This window comes from Erigeron canadensis, chromosome 4, assembly GCF_010389155.1.
Source record: "Erigeron canadensis isolate Cc75 chromosome 4, C_canadensis_v1, whole genome shotgun sequence".
NCBI lineage: Eukaryota > Viridiplantae > Streptophyta > Magnoliopsida > Asterales > Asteraceae > Erigeron > Erigeron canadensis.
This window is the reverse complement of record NC_057764.1, coordinates 18,833,780-18,851,576: the sequence shown is the minus strand read 5'-3', so window position 1 is coordinate 18,851,576 and position 17,797 is coordinate 18,833,780. Positions and strand designations below refer to the sequence as shown.

General features: G+C 32.8%; 1 protein-coding gene and 1 long non-coding RNA gene across 2 annotated transcripts; both read right to left on the bottom strand.

Annotated features, from left to right (window-relative positions):
- Positions 1-2,496: 2,496 nt before the first annotated feature.
- LOC122598337 lies at positions 2,497-9,474 on the bottom strand. Its single transcript, XR_006323597.1, has 3 exons — positions 9,402-9,474; positions 8,927-9,238; positions 2,497-2,918 (listed from the first exon to the last, which is right to left on the bottom strand). It is a non-coding gene; the product is annotated as an uncharacterized LOC122598337 (long non-coding RNA).
- A 5,552-nt stretch (positions 9,475-15,026) lies between these two features.
- LOC122598486 lies at positions 15,027-16,537 on the bottom strand. Its single transcript, XM_043771080.1, has 2 exons — positions 16,227-16,537; positions 15,027-15,923 (listed from the first exon to the last, which is right to left on the bottom strand). Exons 1-2 carry the CDS (start codon positions 16,510-16,512, stop codon positions 15,139-15,141), a joined length of 1,071 nt encoding a protein of 356 aa, XP_043627015.1. The 5' UTR covers positions 16,513-16,537; the 3' UTR covers positions 15,027-15,138.
- Between the last annotated feature and the right edge of the window lie 1,260 nt (positions 16,538-17,797).

Sequence of the window (17,797 nt, the reverse complement as noted above, 5' to 3'; positions counted from 1 at the left end):
TAAAGAAATCATGACCAATCATCGTTGCACCCTTGGTCATCACATTTTGCCACTGAGTTATCATTTATTTCTTCTTATAGAAGCCGTTATCTGACCCTCCTAATACAGTAAATTTGACATAATAAAAGACCAAGCTTTGATGGTAACATACATAAAAAGTAACAATTCCCCCCAATACAAATTTACATCCATTTCATTGAAACTTGTCTTATCTATTCATTCATAAAAGGTAAATGTAGTTTAAAAATGACATATTGGGTTTAATTTACAAATCGAACAAATTAAATGATCAATATTAACGACAATAATAAATGACAATAACATAAGAAAAATAATCACTTCAATAGATTTATTATTTTACATTCAAAACATATAATTTTTCAAAAAGTTAACAAAACTCACGCAAACAAAAACACAAGCACTTGAAAGCAAAACAAACTTAAAACGTATTTGATCAATTTTTATTTTAATTATCATATTTATTAAAAACATAAAAAAATAGTGATTAGCTTAAATTAATTAATATACAATAAATTAAAAACGGTTAAAATGAAACCTAATTCCAAACATGAATATAAGCATTATAAAATCTCTCTTCCTAATAAAGCAAGGTTTTCTACTTGAAAATTCTTTAAAAAACTGCCATGTGGCAGCTTCCCCTTTACTTCTGAAAAATTCCCATATGCGTAATTTCAAAACAAAAACAAAGAATCAAACTAAGAAAAAAAAGCAAAACCTCATAGCTCCAGAATTATGAAGACAAAAGAAAATTCCCAAAATCTATCGATAACCCCATCGTTCTATGCGCTAATTAAAAGGATAATTATCAAAACAATACATGAATTCCAAGGTAATTGAATAATCCTCAAACAATACACATTATATATTACATTATTACAATATACAAGATGACTAAATGAAACTTTAAACATCACCTCAGTAACATCTTGCAAGATCTTTGGTTAAAAATATGGTTTAAGAAGGACCATCCTCATAAAAAATAAAAAAAAAAGGTTATTTGATTAGAAAGTCTTTCAACTTGTCCTAAATACCTTTTTTAGGGTTTGAAAAAAAAACTTCTTTATTATAGGAAACAAAACCGACAAATTTTTTTTTTATGGGACTATCACTAGATAACCAGTCACTTTTCACATGTATGCAAGTCAATCACATTTAATCATAGCAATATTCATGCACATGAAATCAAGAATCCAAATCTCCACATAATTGTATAACGGATGATAATACATGCCTCCAAACTATTATAAACTTCAAAATTACACATAAGTTATTCAGAAAACAATCAAAAAACAATTTTCATGTAAAAAATAATCATCAGTTGGGCTTGATTTGAAAAGTTCTCAAAGGTTCTCACAAAAAAAAGGTTCTCAAAATAACTTTTCAATATATATATATATATATGTATATATATAATGCATCATTGCTTTTATGTTTTGACAAAACCGACAAAAACTTCTATTGCTATGATCACATATATGCAAGTCGATCACATTTAATCATAGCAATATTCGTGCACATGAAATCAAGAATCCAAATTTCCACATAATTGTATAACGGATGATAATACATGCCTCCAAACTATTATAAACTTCAAAATTATACATAAGTTATTTAGAAAACAATCAAAAAACAATTTTCATGTAAAAAATAATCATCGGTTGGGCTTGATTTGAAAAGTTCTCAAAGGTTCTCACAAAAAAAAAGTTCTCAAACATTTTGAATATATATATATATATAATGCATCATTGCTTTTATAATTCCATATATCTTATCATGAATTAGTAAATCATTTTATTTTATATACCAAAACATAAGGTTAGATTCTGTTACCCCGTATGGCCATATATCCAATCAACCGATATGATCAAATGATTATAAATTTGACTTTTTGTAAAGATCAAATCTCACTCTAAGGATATACTCAAAACGTACTATCAAAGGTGACTTTTACATCACCAATCAGTGTATCATCTATCTGTCTATCTCTTATTGAGATTGATATCTATGTGGCGTGTAACATTTGTCAATAAAAAGAAGAAGATCATGCCGAAAAACAAACGTATCAGTTGATTTTATTGCTTTGATATCATTACTCAAAAATTAACGAAAATGTTAAATAAAGCATGCAATAGCTATCTTAGGTAAAGCAGAAGGGAATTATGTAAAATTCAGAGAAGGTTATGTAAAATTCAAGAAGGCTATATATATTTATCAAATTCAAAGGTTTAATTTGTAACTTTTTTTAAAGTAATAATATCTAAGCTTAGGTAAAGTGATCATTTTCCCTTAGATTTATTGCTTCAAGCTTCAAACGAAGTATTGTTGTCTAAAGTCTAAAGTTATATCAATCAAATTTGGTTTAGGGTATGTTTGACAAACTTACAAGCACCAAAGTCCAATAAACTTGTATAAAAGAAATTTAATAGCTAAATACAATTAAGTTAAAGAGCAAGGATAAGTAATTCAAAAGCCATCATTATAGAATTCTTTCCACCATTATACAACACCATGTACATTATCAGACAATTATACAACAACACCTAATAATTACCATGTATATTAGTAGCTAAATCCAGGCAAAAGTCATTCAAAAACCATCATTATAGAGTTCTTTCCACCATCTTTGTGGTTATTCAGAATCGAATAAACTTGATGTTATTAATACTTCCGTACAAAGGATAATTACAACCATAAGAATGAAGTAAAACAACAAAAGTAAGAACTAGGAATAATTTAACTTTTGAACCCAAAAAGTATGCTGCCAATCTTCACTTAAGAGATGTACGCCAACTCCACGTCAAAGCAAAGTTTTCATTAGTCGATGGAATCACAATATACAAATGTCTCTTGAAAAGCAGTATTACATGTTTACTCTTTAGCACTGAAGTGATGCATGACTTAAAAAACATAAGAACAAAGTACAGAAAGGAAATAATAAGCATGTGAAACACATGCTAAACAAAAACAGGCCGATGAGGATGCATTCACTGAAGATGCAATGCAATGACTACTACATGGATGAAAAGAAAAAAAAAACTTTTTAACCACCTTCAGAAGCAAATAACTTGAACTGGTTTATTCAATAATTGTATATGTCATGCGTTGGAAAAAGCAGAAATAAATAATAATAATAACAATAATAGAAAATTCTGGTCTATCTAATTATATATGAACACAAAAGCTAATGATCTCCCCAAGCAACAAAAAAAATGCTCAATAAATCAAAACTAGTCTAAATACTGATTTCACTATCTAATTATGTAGATTCCTATGCTAACGATACTACATGACATGAACAAATTAAGATGAACTATATATGTAGTGAACATAAGATACACATAAACTAGTCTATAACTCATACATGAAAAGACAAATCCAGACCTAATACACTTATACACAGATGATTTGATAAGCTTAAAAAGTAATTAGTAATGCTATATCAATAAGACTAGTATATTGAACCCTTCTATAAAATTCGATACATGAGCCAAAAGCTGAAGTTTGATGCAACCATCTAATACACTGCACATACAGACACAATCTAGAAACTAAACAAAAGGTGCCTCCTAAGAGCTTGCATACAGGAGTGAAGACCACAAGTTCATATATCAAAGGTGCAAATATTGCCCAAAAAGGTAACATTCCAAACATAAATCCATTCAAAGCGGCAACTTAGGTCAGCTAATATTAAATACTAATTTTAAAATTGAAGGCCTCAACAAAAAAAACTTATCAAACTTGATTTACAAGTGTACTTTACCTCATTTCCTTATAATTTTCTAACAAATTAGAGGTAAACATAATACAGTTTCATTCGTCGATAATCAGAGAAAAAGTCATCATGTAAATGACCAAGTACATACATTATACTCTTAGATTAACTCAACCCAACTAACCAAACTGTTTTGTCTATTCCAAGACTCGTGGAATCGATGCAATAGTAAATAAGTTGCAGGTAACGGTGTTTGAATGTGCCTTTGCTGTTTAAATATGCAAGAATCAGAAGTTTATTCAAGTGTTTGGCAATTTGTTCTGGCCAGGACAATAGATAAAGTGGCAAAAGAAGATAGTAAAAAACTTATATTGTTTGGCAATATATATTCTAACAGACTATAAGTCTATAGGTCTATAACTATGTTGATTATTAAACTATTTAAAAAATTCCATCTAAAGATCAATTAAATGACTTATAGGAGAGGATCTCCACACCCCAAATTTAAGTGTTGACCTGAATTTCAAATACATCAGACTTACAGGATAGGGCAGGGTTTTAATTTCTAATCAGTTTTTCAGGGAATAAAATGACTCACAATAGTCTAACCAGGGTAACCCCTTTTACCAAAAAAAAAAAAATGACACAATATACAACCATCATACACAACATCCCATTGTTCTTCCAACCACATTTTTATACTAACTAGAACCACATGTAGCTCTCTAATGCCAGATTGCCTTGTTCGAGTTTTTGACTTTAGGGCAGTAACTTTGTGTCAACAAGCACAAAAGCTAATGAGCCCCCCCAAGCAAACAACAAAAAACAAACTCAATAAATCGATCAAAACTAGTCTAAATAATGATTTTACTATCTGATTATGTACATTCCTATGCTAACGATACTACATGACATGAACAAAATAAAGATGAATTATACATACTGAACATGAGATCCACATAACCTAGTCTATAACTCATACATGAAAACACAAATCCTTACCTAATAGACAGATGATTTGATAAGCTTAAAAAGCAATTAGTAATGGTATATCAATAATGACTAGTATATTGGACCCTTCTACAAAATTCGATACATGGGCTTCATTTATGTGCTCATCTAATCACATATCTTTACCAGGTCAATATATTTTTTTAAGCTTTACAAGCAAAAAGGAGCCTATCAACTTTTACCCTAGCCTTACAAGTGGTTATACAGATATAATATAGGGTGTACCTTTAAGTGCCTGTATAATCCTAGTATAATTAAAAATAAATCAAAGAATGAACTACAAAACATGAGAACATGCCAAGATAAACTATATTAATAGTAGATAATAACATGAAAAGCAGGTCTACCTGCTCATTTATAAATACATAGATATCAAGAATAATTTAACACCTTAACATAAGAAGAATCGGGCTATCAACTCAAACTTGTCTACCTAATGTGTCGCTACTTACGTGTTTGCTCAAGTAAAGAAAAAGAGAAAAAAAAAGTGGTCAATCAACTGTTATATACTCGCTAGATAAATAAAAGATATAATGCGCTTCAAAAGCAACAGATAAATATAGATTAATCAACCAAAACTAGTCAAGACCTTTTAGGAATGCATTCATGTGTTCATAAGCCCAAGGCTAAGATAGAACATAGAAATCATGACTATATAGCTTGTAAGCAGACCAAGGAAGTTAATAAAGGGAGCAGATTATAACAAGGAAAACTTAGTCAATCAAATCATGCATGAAAACACAGGTCCTTACCCAAAAGGTCCCGATTGATAAGTGATATTATATAATGAGATTTCGAAGCAGAAATCGATCTATCAGCTCAAACTAGGACTATAAACGGTCTATAAACATAGAAACTATGCATTCCCAATAATAATTGCAGTAAGAAAATAATAGAGACTCATAACGAGTATATTTACGCAATCAGCCTATCAAGCTATTGTACAAACTTAAACATATGGTGGCGCTATGTTTGGTTCAAGTCTAAAAAGACCACAAATCAACCAAGACTAATATAGGATATCTCAAACACACATAGTCTAATTAAACGATTCTTCAAACTTACAATTATGTGGGCACAGTCTGTGTTTGGATAAGTGAAAAGATACAATAATATGAACAAAACACAAAACATATCAACCAAAACTATACAATAGATCTACGAGTTACTTCTATGACGAACATTTATGTGTTTGGACAAGTGAAAAGAAATAATAATTAAAAGAACAAAAAACTGGCACATCTAAAACACAATCCTAACAGGACAAATAAGGATTCGATGAAAATCACAACTAATAAAAGATATTACAAACAAAGCTAGTCTAATAAATCGATTCTACAAACTAAAATATATGCGGGCACATTTATGTGTTCTTATAAACTAAGTTTAAATAAAACACATAAGACCACAAAACAAAATAAATCAAATTGAAAACCAACAACAAGAAGCAAAAAACTAGTCTATCAACTCATATACGAAAACACAAATACTTACTTACTCTATTAATGGTCATTTAGCTAAAGCTATTTAATTAACAGCCCCAAGAAGTTGGATATATCGGGTGCACTTATATTTGTGTAAATTCCAGCTCAATGTAAAACATAAAAACCACGCAAGACTCGATAACATGAGAAGATGCCTAGATGAAATACAGTGACAGCAAAATATTGGCAAATAAAATCCAGTCAATGAGATCGCATAAGTAAAAACATACAGAGATAAGAAAAACTACTATAGCAAGCAAAAGCATAGTCCAACAACTAATATAGAATACTTATGCTATGAACAGAAAAAGTTATTATGTTTCACAAGTAAAATCCGTTTAATCAACTCAATGTATTTCTATTAGCACAAAGTTTGATGAATTAGGGTTCATGTATATATCTAAATTCCAAGTCTAGAGTGACATGAGAACATGCCAAAGATAATTTACAGTGACACCAAAAACTGATCTACCAACTCATAAGAAAACATGTATCCTTACCAAATGCATAAATGCAATGAAAATTACAGGTATAAATGATCAACCAACTCAGAGTCAATTCAATTGTTTTACAAACTTGAAAGTTGCAAACTTAGGTAGACAGCAAATACTATAAGAACATTAGTATATCAAGTGTCAATCGTGCGTGAAAACACAGAATATAGAAAATTTAACGAGCTACTCGAGTAAAGACAAAGCAAACGATGCATCAACTCAAAGTAGACTATATGGTTTCTCAACCAACTTTAAAATATGGGGGTGCCAAATCTAAAACAGAGGCCAAACAAGATACAAAATTTATATTCAGTTAGATCAACCAAGTAAAATGACCATGACAGGGAACTAAAAAGGGGGGATGTTAAAAACCCAATCTGGATTGGCTGGCCAGACGGGGAAAATGGCCGCGATAATGGTTCTAGTTGAATGATTACACCACTTGTTACCGGACCAGTCAAAACTGGCAGCTTGGTCAAACCAAGAACCAAGCAGTGAACCAGTTCAAGCTGATTTTATGGTAAAATTGGATATGTTTTCACTCTTCTGATTTAACCGGCCAGACCGGTGGAACCTGTCAACCTAGATTCATTAGGCCAGACCCATATGTGAACCTAACAGTGTCTAAGAAAAACTATAAGCTATATAAATCAGATCCTTGTTTGTCTGTGGACAAGTAACATTTAACGTGTTAAAAATCCTAAACAAGTAGAGCTTAGAGTTGCATAAAGTTTAAACAGCAAGTACCCAATGTGTATGCTGCAGGACGCCATTCAAATGGGAAAAGTTCTTTACTGCTAATTTAGTCTGTCGAAAACACAAATCTTACCAGATAGATAAAGATTTGATGAGCATCACAACTAATAAAGGATATCTCAGACAAACCTAGACTAATTAAGCAATTTTACGATCTAAAATTTATGTAGGCACAATTTTTGGGTAAAGGGAATTACCCTGGCTCGATATTTATGAGGGCACATTTATGTATTCTTATAAAATAAGTTATAAAGCATATAAACCATAATAACCACATAACAAGAGAACAAACCAAAATGAATCAAGATAACAAGCAAAAAACTAATCTATCAACTCATTTATAAAAACACATATACTTATCAAGTTATTCTATTAATGATCATTAAACTCAAGCTATTCTATAAACAGCTCCATAAAGTTGATTAAAAATAAAAACTAAAAATAATTTGATTAAAAATAAAAACTAAAAATGACTAGTAAGAAACTAGCCGATGCATAAAAGTTCTAATTTAAAACATAGAAACTACTTAAGACTCGAGAACATGAGAACATGCCAAGATGAAATACGGTGAAACCAAAATACTAGCAAGCAAATCCAGTCCATGAAGTCACATAAGAAAAAACACACACAAAGATAAGATAAACTTAATGAGCCTCAATATGAAAACTGGATCTATCAAGTGATGTTTGAAAAAAACAGACAATAGAAATTTTATTGAGCTTTCACAAGCAAAAACGAAACAACATATAACCTCAAACCAGACCATTTATGGAGGTTGCCAAATCTAGAACAGCGGCCAAATAAGACACAAATATTAAATTCAAAGTAAAATACTGAAAAGTTGAGTAAAATAAACTCACTTGAATTAAAAACTCATCCTATGTTCATTTTTACTTGGTAGTTGAATGAGAAACTATTGCAGGTAGTTGAATGAGAAACTATGTGGTAGAGGTGCTAAAGTGTTCATCTTTTGTAAGGGTGGTTGTTTTGAATGCAGCCTGAACTGCTTGGTCAGACCGGGAAAAGGCCATACCATCAGTTCTACCCACTTGTTACTGGACCAGTTACAACTGGAGGTTTGTTCAAACCTACAAAAGATAGAGTTGGTAGCTTTGTATTCTTACAGAAGGTGGGAGTGAGATAAGAGAGCTTAATCCAACAACTTTAAAACAATCCAATTGGTCAGACCAGTTGAACATGTGAACCTAGATTTAATGGGCCAGACCTATACCTGAGCCTAGCAACAGTGTCTAACAAAACTAAAAGCTATCCAGATCAGATCTTTGATTCTTGGATATGTTAAGTGTTAATAAATCCTAAACAAACAGAGCTTAGACTTACTATGCCAAGTGTGTCAAACCATTCCTAATGCATATGCACTAAATCCAAATCATGCTTTAAATATAAAGTGAAGTGCCTGTTCAAAGTTTTTCTTATTTTGACATACCTGGAGCTGGCCCTTTATTAAAGAACTGGGGATGACAGCCACATTCCTCCACGTCATCTGCGAATACAAATACAGAACTTCAGATTCCAACAATAATCTCTCAATAATGTAGCAGGCATAACAAACTCAAGCAAACTGGATCTATGAACAGATGTAGTATGGCAGGATTATCGAAAATTAAGTTAGTTGGAAAACTATGGAATAGGAGTAAAGCCCAATTAATCTATCTCGATAATAAGCATTTGATGGATGGCAGGGAGAACGGTCTCTGGATTTGCATGGGTCATCTTCTGTGGAATGCCCAATGAATGCCTACGAATGTCGCGATAGAGACCATTAGTACAAGCACAAATATTGAACAATCAGCAATACAGATGAACGAAACCATTAAGGCATAAGTAAATTTGTATATTATCTATATCCATTCCAAAATAGATAAGAAATAACGGAATGAAACCAAGGAAAAAATTCTTACTGTTGTGACGAGATAGATCTTAGTGAAAACAGCTTACAATAGGCATAAATGACTGCTACAAAAAATTGGTTCCCTGCCAAAAGGATTAAAAGTATTATTGAACTTCACAAGTAAGCTATGATGTTGAACCCCGTAATAGTTTTCTAGATACTCAAATTACCAAGTAAAAATATTATTGGATATAGCATGCATATTAGCTCTAAAACTTTATTGGAGCACACAATTCAGTCAACACTACTTAATGAAAAATGAAAACTTTCAAGAAGTGATAAGATGGAACATAATCCACGCAGAGATGCCATAACAACTCCTCTTTAGCATTTAAAAAATGAAATGGAAACACTTACAGCAATGACAGGATGTGGAAAATTCCATGTAAATTGCCTTATGAGTTATGAAGAAATATATTCGAAAGGGTATCTAGCTAAGCTGAACAATAACATCTCCTTGATAGAAGTTTCCAGCACGACACCATTAACATCACGAAACACCTGCAAGACGCCATCATCTAGTCTGTAAGATTAAAATCACTTCTTTAAAATGGGTATCTGGCATGTCTGAACAACAAGTCCTTGACAGAACTTTCTAGCTCGATGCCTTTAATATCTAAAAAACCAGAAATGTGGACACAGTTTGTAAGATTTAAATCATAGTACTTAAGCGGACTACCAAAGAGCAACAACGTTTTACACATAAATATCTTTGAATTTATGGGGATTAAAAGAAGTATTTATGCACAAACATTTTCTTTCACTTGCAAAGAGACTATTTCACTTACCCAAACCTATAACCTGATGTTCGTTACCATTTCACAGTACTGAAAAAACATTTATCGAGGCCAACATTGTCAAACACAATTATTGCACAAGTAAACATACAAGAGGAATTCTTAAAATGTGCAATCCCAACAGATATACTTGCTTGTTTCTAACTAAACAAGATTCCCAAAGGCCCAAACAAGTGAACCACAAGCTGTCCACCATTGTTCTTTTACTATTGATAGGATTATTTTGGCATTTAAAGTTCAAACATTTATCTTGTTTATGCTTTTACCTAAGTCTACTAAAATCCAAGTTTATACCTTGTTACCAAGTCATTACTCAAGAACAGTGAAGTGTATGTTTGAGGGAATTTTCAAAAATTACATACCGGACCCTTATATCTGCTTAGCTATAACTGAAGTTGGTCCCACATCTAACAACTGAACATGATATGTTGAGCTGCATGCACTCTTTATTGCCTACATATACAAGTAGAAAAGTAAGCCTTAACTCCTAAAGCAATTAATATCTACCTAATATAGCAAAATCATGCATACTGGAACATCCCTTGTCTGTATAGGTAGTACGGCTTTGCTTGTAACTCAGCTGCAAGCCCTGTTCACCATATGTAAATGTATAAAAAGTAAGCTTTCAACAACTAACAGACATCTACAATAGCAAAGTCATCCATAATAGAACATACCAGGTCAAAAAATGCTTTGAGTTTAGAACTTCCATTGAAGCACTGGTCGTTTGAGCTCACAAGTAGAAGAAACACATTTACGAGGTTTTTTAGCATGTGGCAGTTTGATCTCAGAAGTAGTGGAAACACGTGATGGCAATTCGACAATTGGAACCAACGGTTTTCTAGCCAGGATGGGAGAGAATCGTGGTTTTTGGGCAGAGACCTGTGGTTTTTTGGTAGCAACCTGTGATTTTTGGGAAGAGTGCAGGTTTTGGGCAGGGAACCGCAGATTTTGGGTAGCAACCTGTGGTTTTTGGGACTGGAGCGGGTCTTGGTCAGGGACATGTCGTTTTTGGGCAGAGATCCTTGGTTTTTGGGTAGGGACTCGCAGTTTTTGGGTGGCAACCTGTGTTGTTCGGGAAGAGGGGGTTTTTTGGGCAGGGACCCACAGAGTTTGGGTAGCAACCTGTGGATTTTGGGCCGGGAGCGGTTTCTGGGCAGGTACACGTAGGTTCTGGGCAGAGACTCGTGGTTTTTGGGACGGGAGCAGTTTTTGGTGAGGGACCCGTACTTTTTGGGCACGGACATTTGGTTTTTGGGTAGGGACATGCGGTTTTCGGATAGCGACATTTGATGTTTGGGAAGAGGCTTGTTTTTGGACAGGGACCCCCAGACTTTGGGCAACCTGTGGTTTTTGGGCAGGAAGAGGTTTTTGAGTAGTGACATGTAGTTTTTGGGCAGAGATCTGTGGTTTTTGGGTAGGGGCCGGTAGTGTTTGGACAGGGGCCCGTGGTTTCTGGGTACAAACCAGTGATGTTTGGACAGGGACCCGCTGTTTATTGGCACAGTCCAACGGTTTACGCACAGAAGTAGAGGATACACTTATTGGCACTTCCCTAGTTGGAACTAGCGTCTTTTTCGTCATAATGGCAGGGAGCGGTGGTTTCTTGGCAGGAATTGGTAGCTTGACCTCAAGCGTAGAGGATTTACATATTGGTGACTCTTGAGTATGGACTGGAACTTTTCTGACCACAATGGTGGACTTCTGTGATATTAGAGCAGGGATTTTCTGTTCTCGGGCAGGCACGGGTAGATATGTGGTACCCAACACCTAATTAAAAAACCATATACAACAACTTCGTAAGAAACTATGCACTTTTAAATATAACAAGTTAAAGAATTAAATGCGTTAGAAACAGAATTTGGACAACTTTCAAAAATATTAAGTTGCTACCCTTTTACCTCTAATTTTTTTACTTTGTTTTGTGTGGACCCAAACCAATTGACCTAAATAGCATATGTTGAACGGGTCGTTCGGGTCAGGCAGAGGCGGATCTATTCAGGACTAACTGGGGGGAATGCCCCCAATGGCCAAAAACCTTACGGCTATTGTATAACTACTCAAAACTGATGTTTAATGCTTTAGACTAAGCAAGCCCTTTCCTTGCTTATTAGCATAGAAAAACCAATGTGATTAATTCTTTGGATTTGAGATGTAATCAAAAAGCTTATTATTTTTATTAAGATAATAACATTCAACATTCTTTAGGGTCAACTAACTCGACCCAGACAGCTTTGACAATTGACCCATACGAAAAAGAACAACTGTAACCCGTTATCTAACCCCGTATGTGCTCAATACCCCCTACGTGGGCTTTTTACGTATCCACCATTGGGGCCGTATCTGAAAACATTTTTTTGTCCCTTTCATAATTATATACAAAAAAAAGAAATGTATAACTCATGTAGTTTTGATCTACAAAACTAGATAGTAATCAATAATTTCAAATTTTGCTTTTAAAAAGACGAAAATTCACTCCATTTGACCCGTTCCCCTTTTAAAACAGCTCTGACCCAACCCATTTGACCCGTTGAAACAAATCAAAATAATCTATAACACAAAAAACTAGTACCCACATCACCAAAATGAAACCTTAACGAAAAAAATTAAAAGAGACAGAACTTACAATTGATGGATGAGATGAAGATGAAGAGATTTTATCCATGTCTACATGCATTCTTTCATAAAGCGGCGTAGAAACAGAAATCCGATCGATCATATGAGCATCGACATCCTTTTTCTCAAGGGGTGTCATCTCTTCCTTGGGTCCCATTGAATCAAGTAAAATGGTAACTCCAGAAAGAACAGTCACATGACAGCACAGCACGAAAAGAAAAGTGCTAATACTGTTACAGAACAAACTCTACAAACAAACGAAAACAATAAGTAAAAGAATGTTGAAATTTTGCAGAAAATTTCAGTCTTTGAAATAAAAAACATACCGCATTCAAGATGCTCATGACCACTGCAGAGGCCGGATATACGATCGAGACCTAATCACATACAAGGAACAAATTTGTTTTTAAAAGGAATTTTTTCAATTTAATTATAAAAAAATGTATAACTTTATATACTATAACTATCATTCTTGTCCTTTTTATTATATTTCATATCATAATGATGAAATAAAATGTTTTCTTTATTATAAAGAACTAGAAAACTGATGCAGTTTTGATCTATCATTCAAAAGATTATTAATTCTTTAAAATATGATCCAACGAATTTGACCAATTAAATAAAAATAAAATAAAAGAGGGGAAAAAACCCTAGAAAACTTACGATTGAAGAGGAAGACGACGATGAAGCCATTTCCGTAGTACCTGAAAATAATAACAAATATACAAACAAAATATATATATATATAAAGAATTATATTATCAGCAGAGGAGATTGATTCAGAGAGCAATTGATTATCAGAGAGAGCAACAAGTTGTTGTTTGCGAAATTAAAGAAAAGGGCAAATCTGAGCAAAATTATGAAAATTGAGATTGATAATTGATTTTGATCAAATGCAGCGTATATATAGGTTACCGGTTCGTTACCCTCCACCGACTCTGATTTACCGGATTTTTTTCCTTTCTTTTTTATTTCTGTTAACACGTGTGAAAAAGCGTAACAAACTATCCAATTTTATATATGGAAACTAACTAAAATAAATTATTTAATTATTTATATCGATTATAATTTATATAAATTAATATTCGATAAATTAATGTCTCGATAAATTAATAATTTCTATAAATTATTAAAATGATTGATTTATCAGTTCTTTTCTTTCTTTCTTTCTAATTTCTATTAACACGTGCAAAATACCTAACAAGCTAATCTTATAAAGCGATTTTTGTTTGAAAAGTTTAGTGTAAACTAATGCAATTTTCACTATGGACACACACAAAATGTACTCGTGTAATATATATGTAGAGTGTATTAGTGATGCATGGAAAGCTTTCAAACAAGATATATATATGATGAATGAGATGAGATATCGAGTTTTAAAATGGGGGGTTTTGGATACACATAATGAATGAAAGAAAATTGATTCTTTGTTGTCATTCATGTTATAAGCATAACTTAATTCTTCATGGATTAATGAAAAGAAAAAAAAAAGTCTATGTAACATATTCAGTTAACGATATTTTAATAGTCATTAATAAGTTGTAATGGTCATCATGGGATAACTTGTGTGGAAAAATACTTTGAAAAAGAAAATACTAAATTGTATACTATTACAACACTATTTAACTTTTCAAACTAATTTTGTTTCCATCTCAAAAATATTGCGACCCACCCTTGATTTAGACATATTTCGGGGCCATGTCTTAAGCAAGTGTTCCAGCGCAAAGGTATAGATAGGTGTACCCGGTGAACAAACAAAAGATCTGTTTAAAGAATTGTGTCTGACACAAACCCGGTTATTACTTTCATGGTTTTCGTTTCTTCTTATTGTACTTCAGGAACTATCAAGCCCGGAGTGACAGATCTAATTAACTAAAAGAACTACTTAATAGTTTAAACCAGCTGATCCTCTGAGCACTGCTTGTGAGCTTCAAGTTTGAAAAGGTTGGGAAAAGTCTACTTTTGTGGTACAACTCCAATCCATTTATCTATATATCCAATGGTATTAATGCAAGTATACACGCATAATATTGCTAAAAGTGTCATTTGGGGATTAATGTAGTTATTAGCTTTCGGATAGGCAGCTTCTTTACGTGTTACTTTAACATTAGTTTGAAACGACTAAAGTATATGGGGCTCATCGTGAGATAAACTGGTAGATAAATTGATCATGAGATGAACTCTTAAATTATATTTTTCTAGAAATAATCAAATACATATAAAAGACAGCACACACATATAAATATGAATTAAACACAAATTAATCAATCAATACCAGACAATAACAACCATTAAGAGAGAGATTAATAAAGCAATATATATGCAAGAAGATACTTATTTCTTGCATGTAATTCCATTCCCTCCACCTTTGCAGTCAAGCATTCCATAATCCATCTTTAGGGACTCATCTTCAATACCCTTAACATTATCAGGAGAGAACACACAAAGAGCACAATCACTTGCAAGAAGTGAACTAGTCTTGTATTTGTCATCACCACCTATGACCGGCATTGCCACCCCTGGTTTTGCTGGATTTATGAAATCTGGTTGATAAGTCCTTCCAAGAATCCCTTCAACTTGAGACGATAAACCAAAGAATCGGAATTGTACTTCCAAGTGAGCAAAACTATCATTTTCAGGAATCTGATAATTATGTATCTTACTATCCTCTTCTGATACTGGAATCACATTAACTGATATTTCAGCAAGATCCGGTATATTAACCATTAAGCTATTAGTTGGTGAAGTCCTTTCCACTTGTATTTCTCCTTCTGTCGAATTCCATTCAGAAGAATGGCCTTCTGGAATGATCAATTCCTTTCCATCGAATGATAACTTAAGGTGATCAACATTATCATCCCATTTTTCGGCCTTGGTTGCTTCAAGGGTGAAATTATGTTGACCAAACTTCAGACCCAACGCTTGGATCCATGTATAGTCGCGAGTTCTGCCTTCAGGCCTAAGTCCAATAAAACGTGCGTTGATTTGGAGATCAGAATCAGAGATTAAACTAAAATGCTCGTTGCTTTTCCCATGAAAGTAGAATACTATTCCATCTCCACCTATGAATCGTGGATCATAGCATGCTGCCCCGGGTCCATTGCAGTTTGGTTTACGGGCTATACATGCACAATAAAAGTAATTTGTATTAGTTTCCATATATTAATCGTCAGATGAGGATTTTCTCTAGTTGAAAAACAATTACTTGAACTATGAAGTTGTGATTTATCTTTATATATCAATCATGTAAGGGAAATCATAATGAAAATTCTATGAAAAATAACACATAATTAAAAGTGTCAAAAAATTCAAAATGATTAATGTTCTATGTGTACTTGATCTTGAATAATGTTAGTAATTGCTTGTGAAATTTTATATGAGAAATAACCTGTATATCAAAAGGATTGGATATATTAACTTACATTTACATACGGCCTCACATTTGGGTGAGTAACAATCAAGAAAGCACGCTTTGTCTTTTGGATTCTTCGGTTTAACCTTAGGACATTCAGCCGGACACTTGATACGCTTCATGAAACACCTGCTTTTGCGACTCTTGCAGGTTAAAAGCTCTTGTACTGGTTTCACGGGTTTAGGAGGCTTAATACGTTTGACCTTATTACCGGACGCAGCTTCAGTTGCCATCGATGCCAACATTACATGTAAAAATAAAATTACTACTAAGGTTTTAACTCCAAACATCTTCATTTGAAGTTTCAATTATATGTATTTTTTAAAGCAGAGAAGAAAATGAATGAATGTGTACTTGAAATGATGGTCTCCAAGCTATATATATGCAAGTCTATTTGATGGGTTTGCAACTAACTTTGAAATATTAAAGAGTTAAGTTGTAAATTGTGTTTGGCCAAGTTTGGTTTCAAGACATTGAAATATTAATGTTATATCACCAGACTCTACTATTAGAGTTTAATATTCTTTTTGATGAAGTTTTATTTAGATTAATCTTTAATTCATTACCTAGTAGATCGAGGTATAATATACTTAAACTTTTAACCGCGCGCGGTAAACATTTGTTGTTTTTTTTATCCTCTATGTATTTTGAACTTATTTTAACAGGCTACCGGCATATAACAACGAACCCTTTTGCTATGACTCCGAAAACATATATCAAATTATTCACATATTTTTGTTTACATTTTATGAAAGCGTGGATTTTTTTTTCCACAAAGCTCGTATTTAAAAAAGTCTAAAATTTATTCACACTTTATTATCTTAATATGTGATGACTATTTAAAAAAACTCACTTTTAAAAACAAAAAATATTATAGAACTAATTCACGTTTAGAGAAAAATGGAATTTTATCACATACTCATACTCGTATTTACAAGTAAAAAAAAGTTTTCCTATTATTAAGTTATAGAAAAATGGAATTTTATCACATTTATAGTAAATGTCTTTCGTGACTTATTAAGTTACTTCTCTTATATACGTCTAGTGTGGCTACTTTCAAATCATGTTTTCCGATTAAAATCTCAAACGTTGTTTGAGGATTAGTATTATCTAAAGTTACTCTAACTTTATAGGTGAAGTTGGAGTAACTACACCTATGAAGTTGAAGTAACTTTAGAAAATCTTAATCCGTTGTTTGATCTTTTTTCGTCGTATTAAAGTTTTTTAAATGATTTTCATTCGTTATTGGTTAAATCGGTCTTTGATTACTAAATCTTTTGTTAACAGTAGACGTCAACTTGTTCTAATGTATACGAGAGCACGTACTCGCGCGTTGCGGCGGTAAAATGACGAGAGTGATAGGCCATAAAGTGTGATCGGTCATAGGAGGTGATATGTGATAGAGTGTCATAGTCAAATGCCTTAGCCGTACGGGCTCTGTTCTCGGATTTAAAAATTTGTCGAAAGTATATCGAATGACATTTCTAATGAAAAAGTATGAAAGTTTAAGAACACCCATATAATTTTTATAATTGATCGATGTATGGATTTTGAATTAGAGGAATAAAATGATTTGTGGAT

What these genes read in the sequence shown, in the direction of transcription:
- LOC122598486 (XM_043771080.1), bottom strand. Translation starts at nt 16,512, where the DNA reads ATGAAGATGTTTGGAGTTAAAACCTTAGTAGTAATTTTATTTTTACAT. An exon ending in ATGTGAGGCCGTATGTAAAT is followed by an intron (nt 15,924 to 16,226) that starts GTAAGTTAATAT and finishes GTGCATGTATAG; the next exon opens with CCCGTAAACCAAACTGCAAT.